Genomic DNA, 18,891 nt, shown 5'->3' with positions numbered 1-18,891 from the left:
ACACTAGGCCACGTCCACGGACGTTAGTTTCTTCTCCGCAATGAGTCTGGATCTGAGTACCTCCCCAACGATTTCTAGAACGCAAACACATTCTAACCGTTCTGATTGGTCCCAGAAACCGATGGGTTGGGCCAGAGCCTGAACACACATGGCAGCTTTTTGAAAATTCGTCATTGGCTTTGATACTCTGATTGGTTAGAGACGATCCAATCACTGACTTTGTTTTGTACAACAACCCCTCATTTTGACGTCATCACAAAATGACTTCAACGATAGTAGTGAGTATGTAGCGAACATAGAGCAGCGGAGATAATGATGTTTGAGTCATCAGGCAACATGTGACACGATGTACCCTAAGACTATTTTGTGACAGTAGATTTTCTTCACATTCACAGCGTTGAGTCAAGGATGTCACTAGGAGAAAGATGTCTAATTTAGGAGTACACACATTTGAATTAGCGTTTTAACTCCATTTGGAAAACCAAATTGAAATGAGAGAAACATGTTTGTGTTTTTACTTGATAGTAATCTCCAGTGACCCCCCCACCTTTCACCTTTAATCAATCACCTGATGACATCATCTACAGTGAGATGTTTGAATTTGGAGAAGAAATATGGCTTTCATGCACAGCCAAAAAAGTGATTCAAAGTATTCTGAAGGTGACAAACAACAACCAAACAATGTGAAGCCCCCATTTAAAGTCCACACAAATTTCAACCATATCAACAGTGGTGTATTTTGATCACTGAAATAAGTGTACCATGAAGGAGACAGAGATTGGTGTTCTGCTTGAGAAGGTCATGGGGCGTTTATGCTTTTGTGTCAATCAATCAATCAACCAACTAATCAAACCATTTCAGTTAACATTCCGGCAGTGTTCTCTCCAAATTATCTATGTACCATCAATATTATTTGTACCTTGACCCCTCTCTTATTGTATCCGGTAATAGGGCAGGGTCAACTCTCTCAGCAAAACCACAGATAATCTCAACCCTTATGACACCAGGGCTTCAAATAATATGGTCAGCAAAGGTGAGTGATGGGAAGGGTCATAACCCTTGAGACAAATCCTGTTTGGAGTGGCCCACTCTTATATATTTTTGATGTACTGATGCAGCCCAAAGTTGTATTGAATTTTAATTGAATCGAAATTGATGTTATCACACCGTATGGGGTGTGTGTCCTGTCTCAAACAGAGTGCATGCCAATGGACACAGAGGTGTACGAGAGTCCATATGCTGACCCGGACGAGCTGAGGACCTCCACTGTGGACCGCAAACAGCTCTTCCTGGAAGATGGAGAGTTGGGTTCTGGGAACTTTGGAACTGTGATGAGGGGCATGTACAAAATGAGGAAGTATGTCAACTTCACAGCTTAAAAAATGAAAAATATGAATTTCTGTTTCCAATTACATATTCTTTTTTTTAAAAAAAATGAAAGGGATAGTCCACAAAAAAATCCAACCTAATATGATTCTGATTAATAATATTTCCCCATACGTAGAATAGACACCACTGCTAAGTCAACCGTCGATACCACTAAACCAGCTGTTATAGTTCAGCGACAACAATTACATCATGTCTTCATGCGGGTGATGTCACTGCATAAGACTAAGCTAGCTAAGGTTAGCTGACCTCCGCTGCAGTAGCATCTGGTAGCTAATTGAACGTTAATAAGAGTTCAAAATGTCCAGTGTTTCTGTGTTCACATTTAGACATCTTTAGACATTCAGAATGAGGGCAATTACAAAAATAGATTTTTTAAAATTTTATATACACTGTATATGTATATATGTTACAACTTCCCCCGGTCTCCCTTTTCTAATAGTGAGCGCCCAACTTTCAAAACATTTCCCCCACTCTTCCCTTACAGCAAATCAAGGAAATTCTGACGAGCGATAAGTTTGAGAATATTTTTCAATGAAAGTAAAGGACAGTAATGATACCAGTAAAATAGGAGGCCAAGGTTTCAATAGGCAAAAATATATTCATGTGTCATCAAAGGAGTGTGGGTATTTGGCCTGGCAAAGCGATTTTATGCTCTGACTGACTCCTCTGGTTTTGTCTGGTCTCGGAAAATGATGAGTCCTCATTGTCCGAGGCTGAGTTAAGACCAAGTAAAAATGTATCCGACACCAAGACAAGACCGAGACACTCAATATGTGGTCTTGAGAATGGACTGTAGATTGGCCTACAACACTGCTAGGATGCTGCAGCAGAGGTCAGACAGCTAGAAAGCATCACAAATTGGTGAAATAACCTGAAATGATTGATGCCACTAATAGCATCCCTCCCTGTCAAAATAAAAGTAAAGAAAAAAATTACTCAACTATAACTGCTCAACTTTTCTGTAACAGTTACCATTTCAGTTAGTTATAAAGTAGCTAGCTTCAAATTCAAGTTTAGACTTTGTCCCAGAGGGAAATAGGTTTTGCATCAAGGAGCACATAAAAAAAAATATATACATGAATCACAATGATACTGAATACAAAGGAACTACATACAATGCTAGTGCATCAGGCATGGGAGCCATCAAAATACTGTAAATATAACAATACTAATTATCGACATTACAGCAGCAATAGTCCAAAGTTACATAGAAGGTAAGTAAAGTGCACAGTGCAACATTCTCAAAACATCACGTCAACATCATCGTTCAAAATATGCTGACCATAAGCTTTGCACTGAGCAGTGACATCACCTTCATCTCTCCATTACCCCAGGACAGAGAAGCCGGTGGCAGTGAAGATCCTGAAGAACGATGACAACAACCCGGCAGTGAAGGAGGAGATGCTGCGGGAAGCCAACGTCATGCAGCAGCTGGACAATCCGTACATCGTCCGCATGATCGGCATCTGCGAGGCCGAGAGCCTCATGCTGGTCATGGAGCTGGCCGAACTGGGGCCGCTCCACAAGTACCTCCAGAGGCACAAGTACGTTCCCTTCCCTCAGTCAGTCTCTCTCTTCGGTAGTACAGCCCTCAGTCTCACAATTATGGTGTAAGGCCAAATCCCAAACCTACGCCCCTTAAACATTTTTAAAGAATCCAAACTGAGTTCGCACACCTGTGTTCTAGAATGTCTATTGGCATTCATACTTTTTCGAATTCTCACCGCGGCTCAATTATTTATCCGTCATCACATTTACGTAGTTGAATGGCAGCATTTTCGGGAGGTGCACGGTCAGGCTGTTCAACCCCCGCAGACGGTGGGGTCGCAGAGCTGCGTAGCTACTGTATGTCACAATGGGCCACAGGACTCTGGATCACGTCTCAGCCTGCTGGGCTAGCACCCTGTACAGCAATATGGCGGAAGGTGACCTCTTACTTAAGCATCGTTAACATTTATGCGACGCTGGCTAAATGGAGAAGCTGTCCAGCGAACAAGTGATATTTGATTTTTGGTTCTAAGGGATTACTTCCTTCGCTGACCCTTAAAACCCCAAAACCAAAATCTTCATCTCAGCGCTACACACAGGGGTGTCAAACTCATTCCATGGAGGGCCTAGTGTCTGCTAGTTTTAGTTTTTTCCCTTTCAATTTGTGTCCAATTAAGACCTAGACAACCAGGTGAGGGGAGTTCCTAACTCATCAATTAAGACCTAGACAACCAGGTGAGGGGAGTTCCTAACTCATCAATTAAGACCTAGACAACCAGGTGAGGGGAGTTCCTAACTCATCAATTAAGTCCTAGACAACCAGGTGAGGGGAGTTCCTAACTCATCAATTAAGACCTAGACAACCAGGTGAGGGGAGTTCCTAACTCATCAATTAAGACCTAGACAACCAGGTGAGGGGAGTTCCTAACTCATCAGGGACCTTAATTGAGCAATCAAGTACAAGGGAGGAGCGAAAAGCTGCAGACACTCGGTCCTTGAGGACTGGAGTTTGACACCTGAGATACAGTATAATGCGGTGTTCAGTGTCACTTACAGCCATTGTTCCTGTCCACAGACAGATCTCCATTAAGAACATCACAGAACTGGTGCACCAGGTTGCTATGGGCATGAAATACCTGGAGGAGCACAACTTTGTGCACAGGGACCTTGCGGCCAGGAACGTCCTGCTGGTCACCCAGCACTATGCCAAGATCAGCGACTTTGGCCTGTCCAAGGCTCTCACAGAGGAGGAGAACTACTATAAGGTATTCCAATTCAGATATAATTATTATTGCGCCTGGTGACCCCCTGGTGACCCCCTGGTGACAGGGGTTTGAATCTCAGTTCTGACTGTCTGTGCCTAATCTTCTAATGTCTATCGCCGATTTTACTTCTAATTGTCCTGTCATAAAAATCTATCAAATATGGTATGAAAGGAGTTTGGAACTCCTAAAAAGTTATCCTAAAAAAAGGAAATGATTATCACGTCAACTGAGTTTTGACCTTTAGTGAACTATAGGAAATCTCTATTGAACCTTTATTTATCCAGATAAAATAACTTTTGAAGAGAGACTGTCCAAAATGACAGCAGGGTAAACACTTCTACAGTAATGTGGGTTATCTCAGATGTCCTTATAGGTCCAATGCAGCCTCTTTTATCTCAATATGAAATAATTTCTGAGTAACAAGTAGGTACCTTACTGTCATTGTTTTGAATCAAAATGGTCAAAAATAAACAAAAATAGCTTCTTAGCAAAGAGCATTTTCTCAAGCAAGATTTTTGCTAGGATTGTCTGGGATTGGTCTGAGTGGGGAGGGGGAAAATGAAAAATAGTTGTAATTGGCAGAGAGGTTTGGAACTCTTTCTTATTGGTCTATTAACTAATTGACCACCTGGTGATGTCACCAGGCAGGCCAAAACTCCCTCCCAGGCTGACATTTCAGGCGGTCTTTTCAAACAGCTCTTACACTAAAAAAGGGGCATTATATCATTTTCACAATCTCACAGTATTATTCCAAACTCATTGTGTGGAAATGTTTATAAAACACAGGACATCTTCCTTTTACTTTCCTCGTCTCCTTTGCATCATAAACACTGTACTGAGAGGACATGATAGGTAGGAAAGCAACAGAGTGAATCCTGTCCATTCGTTTCTCCACACAGTGGTCATGAAGCAGAGGCGACAAGGAATGGAGGACTTAAAAGAGTATTAAGACAAAAGCAGACAGGTCTACGTCACCCTGGCTTTGTCCTGATTCTCTACGCTTCTCCCAGAAGTGTGCACGTACACACTCCCAGTCAGGGATTTAACAATGGTGGAAACTTCCTTCAGCCAATGCTTACACCAATCCAATGCTGTCGAATCCATGAGTTGGAGGGTGCAAGTGCACTTTGGGGAGAAGTGTGGGGAATTGGGATGCAGCCACTGCTAATCATGTAATTACCAGTAGCACCGCTAGATGATGACGATGTTTAGTCAGGTTTGGACTAGGTTTTCAGAAAGACAGGAAGTCACAGCCAATGTCAGTTAGACAAATCGTACTCTATTCCCTACAATTCACTGAGAGATCTGAAAAAGTATATATAAAATATAAGTACTATGGCATGAATTACTTAGGTATACTCTAAGTAAGTATATAAATAAGTACCACCCCCTGACAGTGAGCTATTCTTTTTGCAAAATCGGAATTGCCACAGTGGTGCTTTACAGAGTATATATAATGACCTGATGTTTGCTTCGACCCTGCTCTCTAGGGTTAGGGTTAATCCATTCCCTGTTGTTTGCTTCGACCCTGCTCTCTAGGGTTAGGGTTAATCCATTCCCTGTTGTTTGCTTCGACCCTGCTCTCTAGGCAAAAGGCCATGGGAAGTGGCCAGTGAAATGGTACGCCCCAGAGTGTATGAACTATTTCAAGTTCTCCTGTAAGAGTGACGTGTGGAGCTTTGGGGTCCTGATGTGGGAGGCATACACGCTAGGGATGAAACCATACAAGGTACAGTATTTCACCATACAAGGTACAGTATGTCACTCATGCTCCAAAAATGTACCTAGTACATTGGTTGTTACTGTATTTAAATCATTTTCGAAAAGTGTGCTTTAAGAATCATGCTTTGACAATCGTCTAACCCCAGATTAGTTGAAGCAGGCATGCTAGTAGATCTACTGTGCTGGAACAAAAGCCTGCACCCCCTGTGAGTCTCCAGGAGTAGGATGAAAGAATTCCGTTTTTTTTACTGAGTGTACAAAACATTAAGAACTGCTCTTTCCATAACATAGACTGACCCAGGTGAATACAGGTGAAAGCTATGATCCCTTATTGATGTCACTTGTTACAGTGAGTGAAAAAAGTATTTGATCCCCTGCTGATTTTGTACGTTTGCCCACTGACAAAGACATGATCAGTCTATAATTTTAATGGTAGGTTTATTTGAACAGTGAGAGACAGAATAACAACAACAAAATCCAGAAAAACGCATGTAAAAAAATGTATGAATTGATTTGCATTTTAATGAGGGAAATAAGTATTTGACCCCTCTGCAAAACATGACTTAGTACTTGGTGGCAAAACCCTTGTTGGCAATCAGAGGTCAGATGTTTCTTGTAGTTGGCCACCAGGTTTGCACACATCTCAGGAGGGATTTTGTTCCACTCCTCTTTGCAGATCTTCTCCAAGTCATTAAGGTTTCGAGGCTGACGTTTGGCAACTCGAACCTTCAGCTCCCTCCACAGATTTTCTATGGGATTAAGGTCTGGAGACTGGCTAGGCCACTCCAGGACCTTAATGTGCTTCTTCTTGAGCCACTCCTTTGTTGCCTTGGTCGTGTGTTTTGGGTCATTGTCATGCTGGAATACCCATCCACAACCCATTTTCAATGCCCTGGCTGAGGGAAGGAGGTTCTCACCCAAGATTTGACAGTACATGGCCCCGTCCATCGTCCCTTTGATGCGGTGAAGTTGTCCTGTCCCCTTAGCAGAAAAACACCCCCAAAACATAATGTTTCCACCTCCATGTTTGACGGTGGGGATGGTGTTCTTGGGGTCATAGGCAGCATTCCTCCTCCTCCAAACACGGCGAGTTGAGTTGATGCCAAAGAGCTCCATTCTGGTCTCATCTGACCACAACACTTTCACCCAGTTCTCCTCTGAATCATTCAGATGTTCATTGGCAAACTTCAGACAGCCCTGTATATGTGCTTTTCTTGAGCAGGGAGACCTTGCGGGCGCTGCAGGATTTCAGTCCTTCACGGCTTAGTGTGTTACCAATTGTTTTCTTGGTGACTATGGTCCCAGCTGCCTTGAGATCATTGACAAGATCCTCCCGTGTAGTTCTGGGCTGATTCCTCACCGTTCTCATGATCATTGCAACTCCACAAGGTGAGATCTTGCATGGAGCCCCAGGCTGAGGGAGATTGACAGTTCTTTTGTGTTTCTTCCATTTGCGAATAATCGCACCAACTGTTGTCACCTTCTCACCAAGCTGCTTGGCGATGGTCTTGTAGCCCATTCCAGCCTTGTATAGGTCTACAATCTTGTCCCTGACATCCTTGGAGAGCTCTTTGGTCTTGGCCATGGTGGAGAGTTTGGAATCTGATTGATTGATTGCTTCTGTGGACAGGTGTCTTTTATAGAGGTAACAAGCTAAGATTAGGAGCACTCCCTTTAAGAGTGTGCTCCTAATCTCAGCTCGTTACCTGTATAAAAGACACCTGGGAGCCAGAAACCTTTCTGATTGAGAGGGGGTCAAATACTTATTTCCCTCATTAAAATGCAAATCAATTTATAACATTTTTGACATGCGTTTTTCTGGATTTTTTTGTTGTTATTCTGTCTCTCACTGTTCAAAAAAACCTACCATTAAAATTATAGACTGATAATTTCTTTGTCAGTGGGCAAACGTACAAAATCAGCAGGGGATCAAAAACTTTTTTTCCCTCACCGTAAATCCACTTCAATCAGTGTAGATGAAGGGGAGGAGACAGGTTAAAGAAGGATTTTTAAGCCTTGAGACAACTGAGACATGGATTGTGTATGTGTGCCATTCAGAGGGTGAATGGGCAGGACAAAATATGTAAGTGCCTTTGAACGGGGTATGGTAGTGGTGCCAGGCGCGCCGGTTTGTGTCAAGAACTGCAACGCTGCTGGGTTTTTCACGCTCAACAGTTTCCCGTGTGTATCAAGAATGGTCATCCAGCCAACTTGACACAAGCATTTGAGTCAACATGGGCCAGCATCCCTTCGGAAAGCTTTCAACACCTTGTAGTGTCCATGCCCCGACGAATTGAGGCTGTTCTGAAGGCCAAAGGAAGGGGGATTGGGGGTGGGGGTGAAACTCAATATTAGGAAGGTGTTCTTAATGTTTTGTACACTCAGTGTATACAGGGAGTACAATGCATCCTTTGGCCTTTATTTGACATAATGACACATTAAGTGATGGCTTATCTAATAGTCTAAGTCTGAGTCTCAGTCAAAGCACTTTTGCAATGTCTGGCTGTGTCCCAAATGGCACCCTATTCACTATATAGTACACTACTTTTTAACTAGAGCTCTGTTCAAAAGTAGCGCACTATATAGGGAATAGGGTGCCATTTGGGATGCAGCTTCTGTCTGGTATGCCATTAGTGTCTGAGCAGTGTCATCATGTCACCCTCTGTTCCCCAGGGCATGAAAGGAAACGAGGTGATCCAGATGATTGAGAATGGTGAGCGCATGGAAAGTCCCCCCAACTGTCCCCCGGAGATGTATGACCTCATGAAGAAGTGCTGGACATACAAGTGAGTGAGGAGGGGCCCAATTTACAGATCTAGAATCAGATTACCCGGGAATCAGAAGGGAACGGTAACTATGAGGAGTAGGAATAATATCTGACCCTGGTTCAGTAGTTAGGAGGTCAAATCTAACACTGACCTTAGAACAGGGTTTAGAGGAAACTGTAGCCTATTTCAGCTTATCTGTGGGAAGAAAATATCATCCAAAACCTTGTTACAGTTTCCATACAGTATGACAATGGAGAAAGGGAGATAGCAGAACTGGCCCACAACTTACTATTAAAATTCAGTTCTGAGGCAAAAGTGGATATTACTATCTGGATAGTAGTACTGATTATTGTTGCTTACCTGGCATCTTGTTAATGACCTGGCTCTGGTATAGGACACTAGGCTGTTTACTTATCATTTGTTTATCTCCTACAGGGCGGATGAAAGGCCTGGATTTGCGGTTGTTGAGCCGAGACTGAGGGATTACTACTATGACATATCATCACAATGATCAGTCACCTCAATCAGCAACCAGTGGAGTGGAGCAGGGAATAGAGCATCTGACTATGGACCTCAGGAGATTCTGTCTGCTGTGGGGTGCTAGTGTGGTGCTCTTGGCACCGATGGCTTCTTGGGAGTTCCTCTCATTAAAAAGTGTTATTAAGACAGAGAAACCTGGTCAGTATAGATTTAAAGATTGAACATATTGTAAATTGATTACAAATATCAGTTTTAAACAATGTTGGAAAGTAAATAAAAAATATTGAAACCACTTCATTGAAACACATTTTAGTAATTTAGCCTCTTATCCAAAGCGACTTACAGTTAGTGCATTCATCTTAAGATAGATACAGTGCTTCGCAAAAGTATTCATCCCCCAAAAATTTCCTATTTTGTTGCATTACAACCTGTAATTTAAATGGATTTTAATTTGTATTTCATGTAATGGACATTCACAAAATAGTCCAAATTGGGGAAGTGATATGAAAAAATTAACTTGTTTCAAAAAATAAATAATGGAAAAGTGGTGTGTGCATATGTATTCACCCCCTTTGCTATGAAGCCCCTAAATAAGATCTGGTGCAACCAATTACCTTCAGAAGTCACATAATTAGTTAGATTGCACACAGGTGGACTTTAAGTGTCACATGATGAGACCAAAGATAACCCTGAAGGAGCTGCAAAGCTCCACAGCGGAGATTGGAGTATCTGTCCAAAGTACCACTTTAAGCCGTACACTCCACAGAGCTGGGCTTTACGGAAGAGTGGCCAGAAAAAAAGCCATTGCTTAAAGAAAGAAATAAGCAAACACGTTTGGTGTTCGCCAAAAGGCATGTGGGAGACTCCCCAAACATATGGAAGAAGGTACTCTGGTCAGATGAGACTAAAATTGAGCTTTTTGGCCATCAAGGAAAACGCTATGTCTGGCGCAAACCCAACACCTCTCATCCCCCCGAGAACACCATCCCCACAGTGAAGCATGGTGGTGGCAGCATCATGCTGTGGGGATGTTTTTCATCGGCAGGGACTTGGAAACGGGTCAGAATTTAAGGAATGATGGATGGCGCTAAATACAGGGAAATTCTTGAGGGAAACCTGTTTCAGTCTTCCAGAGATTTGAGACTGGGATGGAGGTTCACCTTCCAGCAGGACAATGACCCTAAGCATACTGCTAAAGCAACACTCAAGTGGTTTAAGGGGAAACATTTAAATGTCTTGGAATGGCCTAGTCAAAGCCCAGACCTCAATCCAATTGAGAATCTGTGGTATGACTTAAAGATTGCTGTATACCAGCGGAACCCATCCAACTTGAAGGAACTGGAGCAGTTTTGCCTTGAAGAATGGGCAAAAATCCCAATGGCTAGATGTGACAAGCTTATAGAGACATACCCCAAGAGACTTGCAGCTGTAATTGCTGCAAAAGGTGGCGCTACAAAGTATTGACTTTGGGGGGGTGAATAGTTATGCACGCTCAAGTTATCTGTTTTTTTGTCTTATTTCTGGTTGGTTTCACAATAAAAAATAGTTTGCATCTTCAAAGTGGTAGGCATGTTGGTGTAAATCAAATGATACAAACCCCCCAAAAATCCATTTAAATTCCAGGTTGTAAGGCAACAAAATAGGAAAAATGCTAAGGGGGGGTGAATACTTTCGCAAGCCACTGTAGGTGGGACAACCACATGTCGCAGTCATAGTAAGTACATTTTTCCTCAAAGTAGCTATCAGCAAAGTCAGCACTAGTAAGGGGGAAGGAGTCAAGTGTGAGTTCACGATAGGCTTTTTTTTAAATGCTGTGGGATTATTTAAGATACTCTTTGAAGAGGTAAGGTTTCAGATGTTTTCAGAAGTTGGGCAGGGACTGCTGTCCTAGCTTCAGGGGGAAGCTGGTTCCACAATTGGGGTGCCAGGACAGAGAAGAGCTTTGAGGATTTTTTGTTCTGTTTAATGAACTGGAATGTTTTTTTTCTTCTCAATCAATATTGAATTTACAATAAAACAAGGGGCCTGGTGATTGATTGTATTTCTTTAATCATTACTTTTTTACTTCTCTTTATTGAAATGTTTAAATATTTTTTCCCATGATTCTACTGGAGTTATGTATGAAAATGCTTCCACTTTTTCCTCAGGATGTTATGTTCTGTTTTCCTCATCGTGGTACATATTGTATAATCCAAAGGGCAAAGATATATCTGATGTAAATTATTGCATTTTGGTTAAATACATTCACTGATGATGATTAGAATTAGTGCTAAAAATGAATCAATAAAATTATTTTAAACTGTCTCACTGACTGTTTGACTGGAAATAGAACAACAGAGGGAGAACATTCAACGACTGAACAAAATAAAATAAAAGCACTGATCTATTAAAATATCAATGAATATGCATTGTTGTACTTTTGTGTTTTATGCTTGGAAATAAAATAAAATATATATATTATCATATACTGTAAAAGGGTTATGGGACCACCTGCAACATGTGGGCTGGAGTTTTACTGTACTACATAGAAAGAGGTGCTATTGCACGTTTGTCACTTACCTTATCCACGGTTTAGAACGATTCCACTACAACGGGTAACTTTGTTGGTTTTACATGCGTTAGGTTAAACTTGACTGTTCTGTCCACACAGGAATGACTTCAGCTGAATGGGTTTAAACCCATTTTGAAGGCTAAAGCGTAGCTATGCTAAAACATTACATTTACAGTTGAAGTCGGAGGTTTACATACATTAGGTTGGAGTCATTAAAACTAGTTTTTCAACCACTCCACAAATTTCTTGTTAACAAACTATAGTTTTGGCAAGTCGGTTAGGACATCTACTTTGTGCATGACACAAGTCATTTTTCCAACAATTGTTTACAGACAGATTATTTTACTGTATCACAATTCCAGTGGGTCAGAAGTTTACATACACTAAGTTGACTGTGCCTTTAAACCGCTTGGAAAATTCCAGAAAATGATGTCATGGCTTTAGAAGCTTCTGATAGGCTAATTGACATCATTTTAGTCAATTGGAGGTGTACCTGTGGATGTATTTCAAGGCCTACCTTCAAACTCAGTGCCTCTTTGCTTGACATCATGGGAAAATCAAAAGAAATCAGCCAAGACCTCAGAAAAAAAAAGGTAGACCTCCACAAGTCTGGTTCATCCTTGGGAGCAATTTCCAAACGCCTGAAAGTACCACATTCATCTGTACAAACAATAGTACGCAAGTATAAACACCATGGGACCACGCAGCCATCATACCGCTCAGGAAGGAGACTCGTTCTGTCTCCTAGAGATGAACGTACTTTGGTGCGAAAAATGCAAATCAATCCCAGAACAACAGCAAAGGACCTTGTGAAGATGCTGGAGGAAACAGGTACAAAAGTATCTATATCCACAGTAAAACGAGTCCTATATCGACATAACCTGAAAGGCCGCTCAGCAAGGAAGAAGCCACTGCTCCAAAACCACCATAAAAAGCCAGACTAAAGTTTGCAACTGCACATGGGGACAAAGATCATACTTTTTGGAGAAATGTCCTCTGGTCTGATGAAACAAAATTAGAACTGTTGGGCCATAATGACCATCGTTATGTTTGGAGGAAAAAGGGGGTTGCTTGCAAGCTGAAGAACACCATCCCAACCGTGAAGCACGGGGGTGGCAGCATCATGCTGTGGGGGTGCTTTGCTGCAGGAGGGACTGGGGCACTTCACAAAATAGATGGCATCATGTTGAAGGAAAATTATGTGGATGTATTGAAGCAACATCTCAAGACATCAGTCAGGAAGTTAAAGCTTGGTCCCAAATGGGTCTTCCAAATGGACAATGACCTCAAGCATACTTCCAAAGTTGTGGCAAAATGGCTTAAGGACAACAAAGTCAAGGTATTGGAGTGGCCATCACAAAGCCCTGACCTCAATCCTATAGAAAATGTGTGGGCAGAACTGAAAAAGCGTGTGCGTGCAAGGAGGCCTACAAACCTGACTCAGTTACACCAGCTCTGTTAGGCGGAATGGGCCAAAATTCACCCAACTTATTGTAGGAAGCTTGTGGAAGGCTACTCGAAACGTTTGACCCAAGTTAAACAATTTAAAGGCAATGCTACCAAATACTAATTGAGTGTATGTAAACTTCTGACCCACTGGGAATGTGATGAAGAAATAAAAGCTGAAATAAATCACACTATTATTCTGACATTTCACATTCTTAAAATAAAGTGGTGATCCTAACTGACCTAAAACAGGGAATTAATTTTTACAGGGATTAAATGTCAGGAATTGTGAAAAACTGAGTTTAAATGTATTTGGCTAAGGTGTATGTAAACCTCCGACTTCAACTGTACATTTTAGTCGTTTAGCAGATGGTCTTTTCCAGAGTGACTTACAGTTAGTGTATTCATCTTAAGATAGCGAGGTGAGACAACCACATATCTCAGTCATAGTAAGTATATTGTCCCTCAAGCTATCAGCAAAGTCAGTGCTAGTAGGAAAATAAAAATGCATTTTATTTGTATTTGTTGGCGGTGGGGGGGGATAAGACAGATATCTTATTAGGTTGCTCTTGTTGCTCCATAAGTCTTGTAGTGGATGCGAGCTTCGACTGGCAGCCAATGGCGTGTACGGAGGAGCGGGGTGACATGGGAAGGTTGAACACCAGACGGGCTGCGGTGTTCTGGATTTGTTGGTTTTTCACTCGGTTAAAACTCCCTTCAATTGCCTTCAAAAATCACCAAACTCATGGACTATATAGTTAACCATGTTCTCAATACTTCGTGAGCCATATTGCACTTTTGCGCATTACATTTCTGAATTAACATGGAATGATGAGACTGAGAAAAGTTAGTAGTGTTCAGTAGTAGCCATTCTCCAAGATTGAGGAAGAAACATCCAAGACCTCACGATCCCACTAACGCTCCCCATTGACGTCACTGCTCCCTCTAGCGGCAATAATCATATACATTACTTTCAATGCAAATACCTGGGAGGCCCAGAAAATGATACAAGGGATGGCTCCATAAATAACAAACTAAATAAAACACCATTGTGTGAGTCACAATGGCACAAGGGAGCCCAGCCAACAGAGAGTTGCAGTAGTCCAGACGGGATATGACGAGTGCCTGGATTAGGACCTGCACCGCTTCCTGTGTGAGGAAAGGTTGTACTCTACAAATATTGTACAACATGAACCTGCAGGAGCGAGTCCCTGTTTTAATGTTTGCCCGAGAACGACAGGGTATTGTCCAGGGTCACGCCAAGGTTCTTTGCACTCTGTGAGGGGGACACAGTGGAGTTGTCGACAGTGATGGAGAGGTCTTGGACCGAGTCAGAGCAGTTCCGTGTTGTCGAGATTGAGCTTGAATTGGTGGGCCGACATCCAATCTGAGATATCTGCCAGGCACGCAGAGATGCGTGTCGCCACCTGGGTGTCAGAAGGGGGGAATGACAAAAGTAGTTGAGTGTTATTCGCAAAGCAACGATAGGAGAGACCATGTGAGGATAGGACGGAGATGAGTGACTTGGTGTATAGAGAGAAGAGGAGAGGGTCTAGAACCGAGCCCTGGGGGACACCAGTAGTGAGAGCACGTGCTGCAGACACAGATCCTCTCCACGTCACCTGGTAGGAGCGGCCTACCAGGTAGGATGCAATCCAGGAGTGCGCAGAGCCTGAGACGCCCAGCCCTGAGAGAGTGGAGAGGAGGACCTAATGGTTCACAGTGTCGAAGGCAGCGGCTACATCTAGGAGGATGAGAACAGAGGAGACACAGAGGAGAGCAGTCTCAGTTGAGTGACCTGTTGTAACGTAGACGCAGGGAGTCAGGAAGCAAGTGCAGTGTGAGTTTAATGATAACGAACATGGAACCAATACAAAACAAGAGAAGTGACTACTAAGGAAACATAAACAATACTACCTGATGACTGACAGAACAGAGTGCTTGATAAATGGTAAGTAATCAAGGTAGTAATGAAGTCCAGGTGTGACTGATGATGGGACGCAGGTGTGCGTAATGATGGTTGCCAGGTGTGCGTTAAGGTGGGTTGCCAGGACCGGTGGTTAGTAGACCGGCGATGTCACCGGAGCGGAGGAGCGGGAGTAGACGTGACATTTCAAGTGTTTTGGAAAGAAAAGAAAGAAGGGATACTGGTCTGTAGTTGGCATCAGAGGGCTCGAGTGTTGTTGTTTTGAGGAGGGGAGCGACTCTGGCCATCTTGAAGTCAGAGGGGACGCAGCCAGTGGTCAGGGATGAGTTGATGAGAGAAGTGAGAAATGGGAGAAGGGAAGTGGGGATGGGGTCGAGGGGGCAGGTCATCGAGCGGCTGGACTTCATTAGTCGCAGGATTTCATCTGGATAGAGAGGGGAGAAAGAGGTCAAGGAGTAGGGTAGTTCTGTGTGGAGCGGATGTCGTCAACCTTTTTTTCAAAGTGGTTGACAAAGTCGTCCGCAGAGAGGGAGGAGGGAGGGGGAGGGGGTGTAGGATTAAGAGTTTCCCAGGGTTGGAGGAAGAAGCTTGGAATTTAGAGTGATATAATGCGGCTTTAGCAGTGGATACAGAAGAAGAGAAGGTAGAGAGGAGGGAGTGGAAGGATGATATGTCCTCCGGAACTCCATTTTCGGCTCAGCTGCCCACAGCCCTGTTCTGTGAGCACACAGTGAGTCACTCAGCCACAGAGCAGGAGGGAAAGGTTGAACAGGCTGGGAGGAAAGGGGACAGTGTGAATCAAAGGAGGTGGAACACTGCAAAAGCCCCTGTGGATCGTTATGATCATGTCTGTCCATCTAAGATCCTACATGGGAGAAACAGAGTGTGGCACTGAGACTAAGGGCCATGGCGCGATTGAAATTTAAAGGCAACGTTCCCGGAGACTGCATTCACGGTAAACACTGTACATGTCAGCTCAATCGGAAATTACTTTTAAATCTCAATTGCGCTATAGCGCTGAACTTCCGCGATACGGATTGAATCTAGCCCTAAGGCAAAGCTGACCTGGACAACTGTAGATCTAGAGCACGTGTTATGCAGAAGGCATGCGGGCTGTGACACATTTCTATCCAGCCTGCGCAATAATTTGGGTTGTCAATTCATTTTGGCATGCTTCAATACAGCCCCCATACGCGCTGCACTACAAGTCACAGCAAGCACTGCCAACGTGCTGCACGCCAAACGGCAGTGCATTGCCACACACACACCCCTCCTCCCAGACCTGCACACCCACACAAGAGCCAGCCAGTGCGCTGTATGAAATCATCACTAATGGCACTGACTGAGTCTTCTACCGGACCGAAAGTTTAAACGTGTTGTAGGCCAAATGTCCACGCCAAGTTTAGATTCCAACAGGTCATTGTTTAGATTCCAACAGGTCATTGTTTAGATTCCAACAGGTCATTGTTTAGATTCCAACAGGTCATTGTTTAGGTTCCAGCAGGTCATTGTTTAGGTTCCAGCAGGTCATTGTTTAGGTTTCAACAGGTCATTGTTTAGGTTCCAACAGGTCATTGTTTAGGTTCCAACAGGTCATTGTTTAGGTTCCAACAAGTCATTGTTTAGGTTCCAACAGGTCATTGTTTAGGTTCCAACAGGTCATTGTTTAGGTTCCAACAGGTCATTGTTTAGATTCCAACTGGTCATTGTTTAGGTTCCAGCAGGTCATTGTTTAGGTTCCAACAGGCCATTGTTTAGGTTCCAGCAGGTCATTGTTTAGGTTCCAGCAGGTCATTGTTTAGATTCCAACAGGTCATTGTTTAGATTCCAAAAGGTCATTGTTTAGGTTCCAACAGGTCATTGTTTAGATTCCAACAGGTCATTGTTTAGGTTCCAACAGGCCATTGTTTAGGTTCCAGTAGGTTATTGTTTAGATTCCAACAGGTCATTGTTTAGGTTCCAGCAGGTCATTGTTTAGGTTCTAACAGGCCATTGTTTAGGTTCCAGCAGGTCATTGTTTAGGTTCCAGCAGGTCATTGTTTAGGTTCCAGCAGGTCATTGCTGTAGCCTACAGAAAATGTCATCTTGGTTGTCAAAAAGTTATAAGATTAAGGAGGGAAAGTTTACAGACACATGCCACAGTCTTAGCTAGGCTACTAAAATGTAATAGTCTGGCTTTGGTTTTTAAAGCTTGACTAACCAAAAAACAAAACCTGCAACAAAGCACCATGCAAAGGAGAAACATCTCTTATTTTGTTTTAATATGTAAAAAAAATGCTATATACAGCATCCTATGTAGATAAGAGGACATTATAAAGGGCCATATTTTTTCATATAAAATAAACATACCATAACAATCTATGTATGGCCCTCCAATCCCTTGTGTTTTTTCAATATGGCCCACCAATCCCTTGTGTTTTTTCAATATGGCCCACCAATCACTTGTGTTTTTTCAATATGGGCCCCGAATCCCTTGTTTTTTCAATATGGGCCGCGAATCCCTTGTGTTTTTTCAATATGGCCTGCGAATCCCTTGTGTTTTTTTCAATATGGCCATCGAATCCCTTGTGTTTTTTTCAATATGGCCCACCAATCCCTTGTGTTTTTCAATATGGGCCGCAAATCCCGTGTTTTTCCAATATGGCCCGCGAATCCCTTGTGTTTTTTCAATATGGCCCGCAAATCCCTTGTGTTTTTTAATATGGCCCGCGAATCCCTTGTGTTTTTTCAATATGGGCCGTGACTCCCTTGTGTTTTTTTCAATATGGCCTGTTGTTACACAAAAGCACAGTGCTTTATATTTAAATGTAATTTCCGCTTGAGCCGACATCTGCAGCATTTACCCAGCCTAGATGTAGACATCCAACTCTATACATCTAGACGGACTAGAGCTAGACTGGACATCCAACTGGACCGTAGATCTAGACCAACTCGACCGTAGATCTAGACCAACTGGACCGTAGATCTAGACCAACTGGACCGTAGATCTAGACCAACTGGACCGTAGATCTAGACCAACTGGACCATAGATCTAGACCAACTGGACCGTAGATCTAGACCAACTGGACCTCCAATTCCACTATAGACCTAGACAGACTAGATATTGTACTCCACTATAGAACTAGACTGAATAGACTAGACATCCAACTTGATTACAGGCCTAGACCGTCTAGACATCAAACTCCACTATAGACCTAGACAGACTAGATTAGACTTCAAATTCGTCCATCCATCCACTCATTTCATAATGGCAGTTTTGTGTTATTATATTACCCATTAACACTAGATGGCAGTATTGATTCATTTCTAAGTAGGCTCAAGACAGGCAGACCAAATGTGGCACTTCTCATCAACAGTGACACACTTCTGATAAAGACCACCACTAGGCTTGCTAGTTTCACAATAATGTGTTTTTAGATGGAACCAGATAGTGCAGTCCACTATAATGGCAGAAATAAAACAGAGACATTTGTATCTATTAAGGAGCCCCATTAGTTCCTGGCAAGGCAGCAGCTCCACTTCCTGGAGTCCAGCCAAATACATTTTTAAAACATTACAATACATTTCACAACAGATTTCACTACACATTAAGTGTGTTCCCTCAAGCCACTACTCTCTACTACCACATATCTACAACACAAAATTAATGTGTACGTGTGTGTAGAGTGCGTATGTTATCATGTATGGTGGGCCATATGCATGTGTCTGTGCCTGCGTGTGTGTGTGTTTCTCTTCACAGTCTCTGCTGTTCCATAAGGTGTATTCTTATCCGTTTTTTTAATCATATAATACTCCTCATATAATAACAATAATTTCAATATTTTAAGTGAAATTAACAACATGCTCCTATTATCT

The 18,891-nt window shown here is 42.7% G+C and overlaps 1 protein-coding gene across 4 annotated transcripts in view; it reads left to right on the top strand.

The window, feature by feature from the left end:
- syk (spleen tyrosine kinase) overlaps positions 1-9,456 on the top strand; it is a 118,567-nt gene extending 109,111 nt beyond the window's left edge. For all 4 annotated transcript variants that reach the window (XM_041897360.2, XM_041897357.2, XM_041897358.2 and 1 more), the window contains 7 exons: positions 952-1,033; positions 1,198-1,357; positions 2,724-2,933; positions 3,953-4,142; positions 5,731-5,871; positions 8,538-8,650; positions 9,068-9,456. In XM_041897360.2, the coding sequence (XP_041753294.1) occupies positions 952-1,033; positions 1,198-1,357; positions 2,724-2,933; positions 3,953-4,142; positions 5,731-5,871; positions 8,538-8,650; positions 9,068-9,143 (972 nt within the window). In that variant the 3' untranslated portion in view covers positions 9,144-9,456. The remainder of the gene's footprint in view (positions 1-951; positions 1,034-1,197; positions 1,358-2,723; positions 2,934-3,952; positions 4,143-5,730; positions 5,872-8,537; positions 8,651-9,067) is intronic.
- Positions 9,457-18,891: the final 9,435 nt, after the last annotated feature.

This window comes from Coregonus clupeaformis, chromosome 15, assembly GCF_020615455.1.
Source record: "Coregonus clupeaformis isolate EN_2021a chromosome 15, ASM2061545v1, whole genome shotgun sequence".
NCBI lineage: Eukaryota > Metazoa > Chordata > Actinopteri > Salmoniformes > Salmonidae > Coregonus > Coregonus clupeaformis.
Note: the sequence above shows the minus strand (reverse complement) of the source record. Positions and strands in the feature narration are given on the sequence as shown.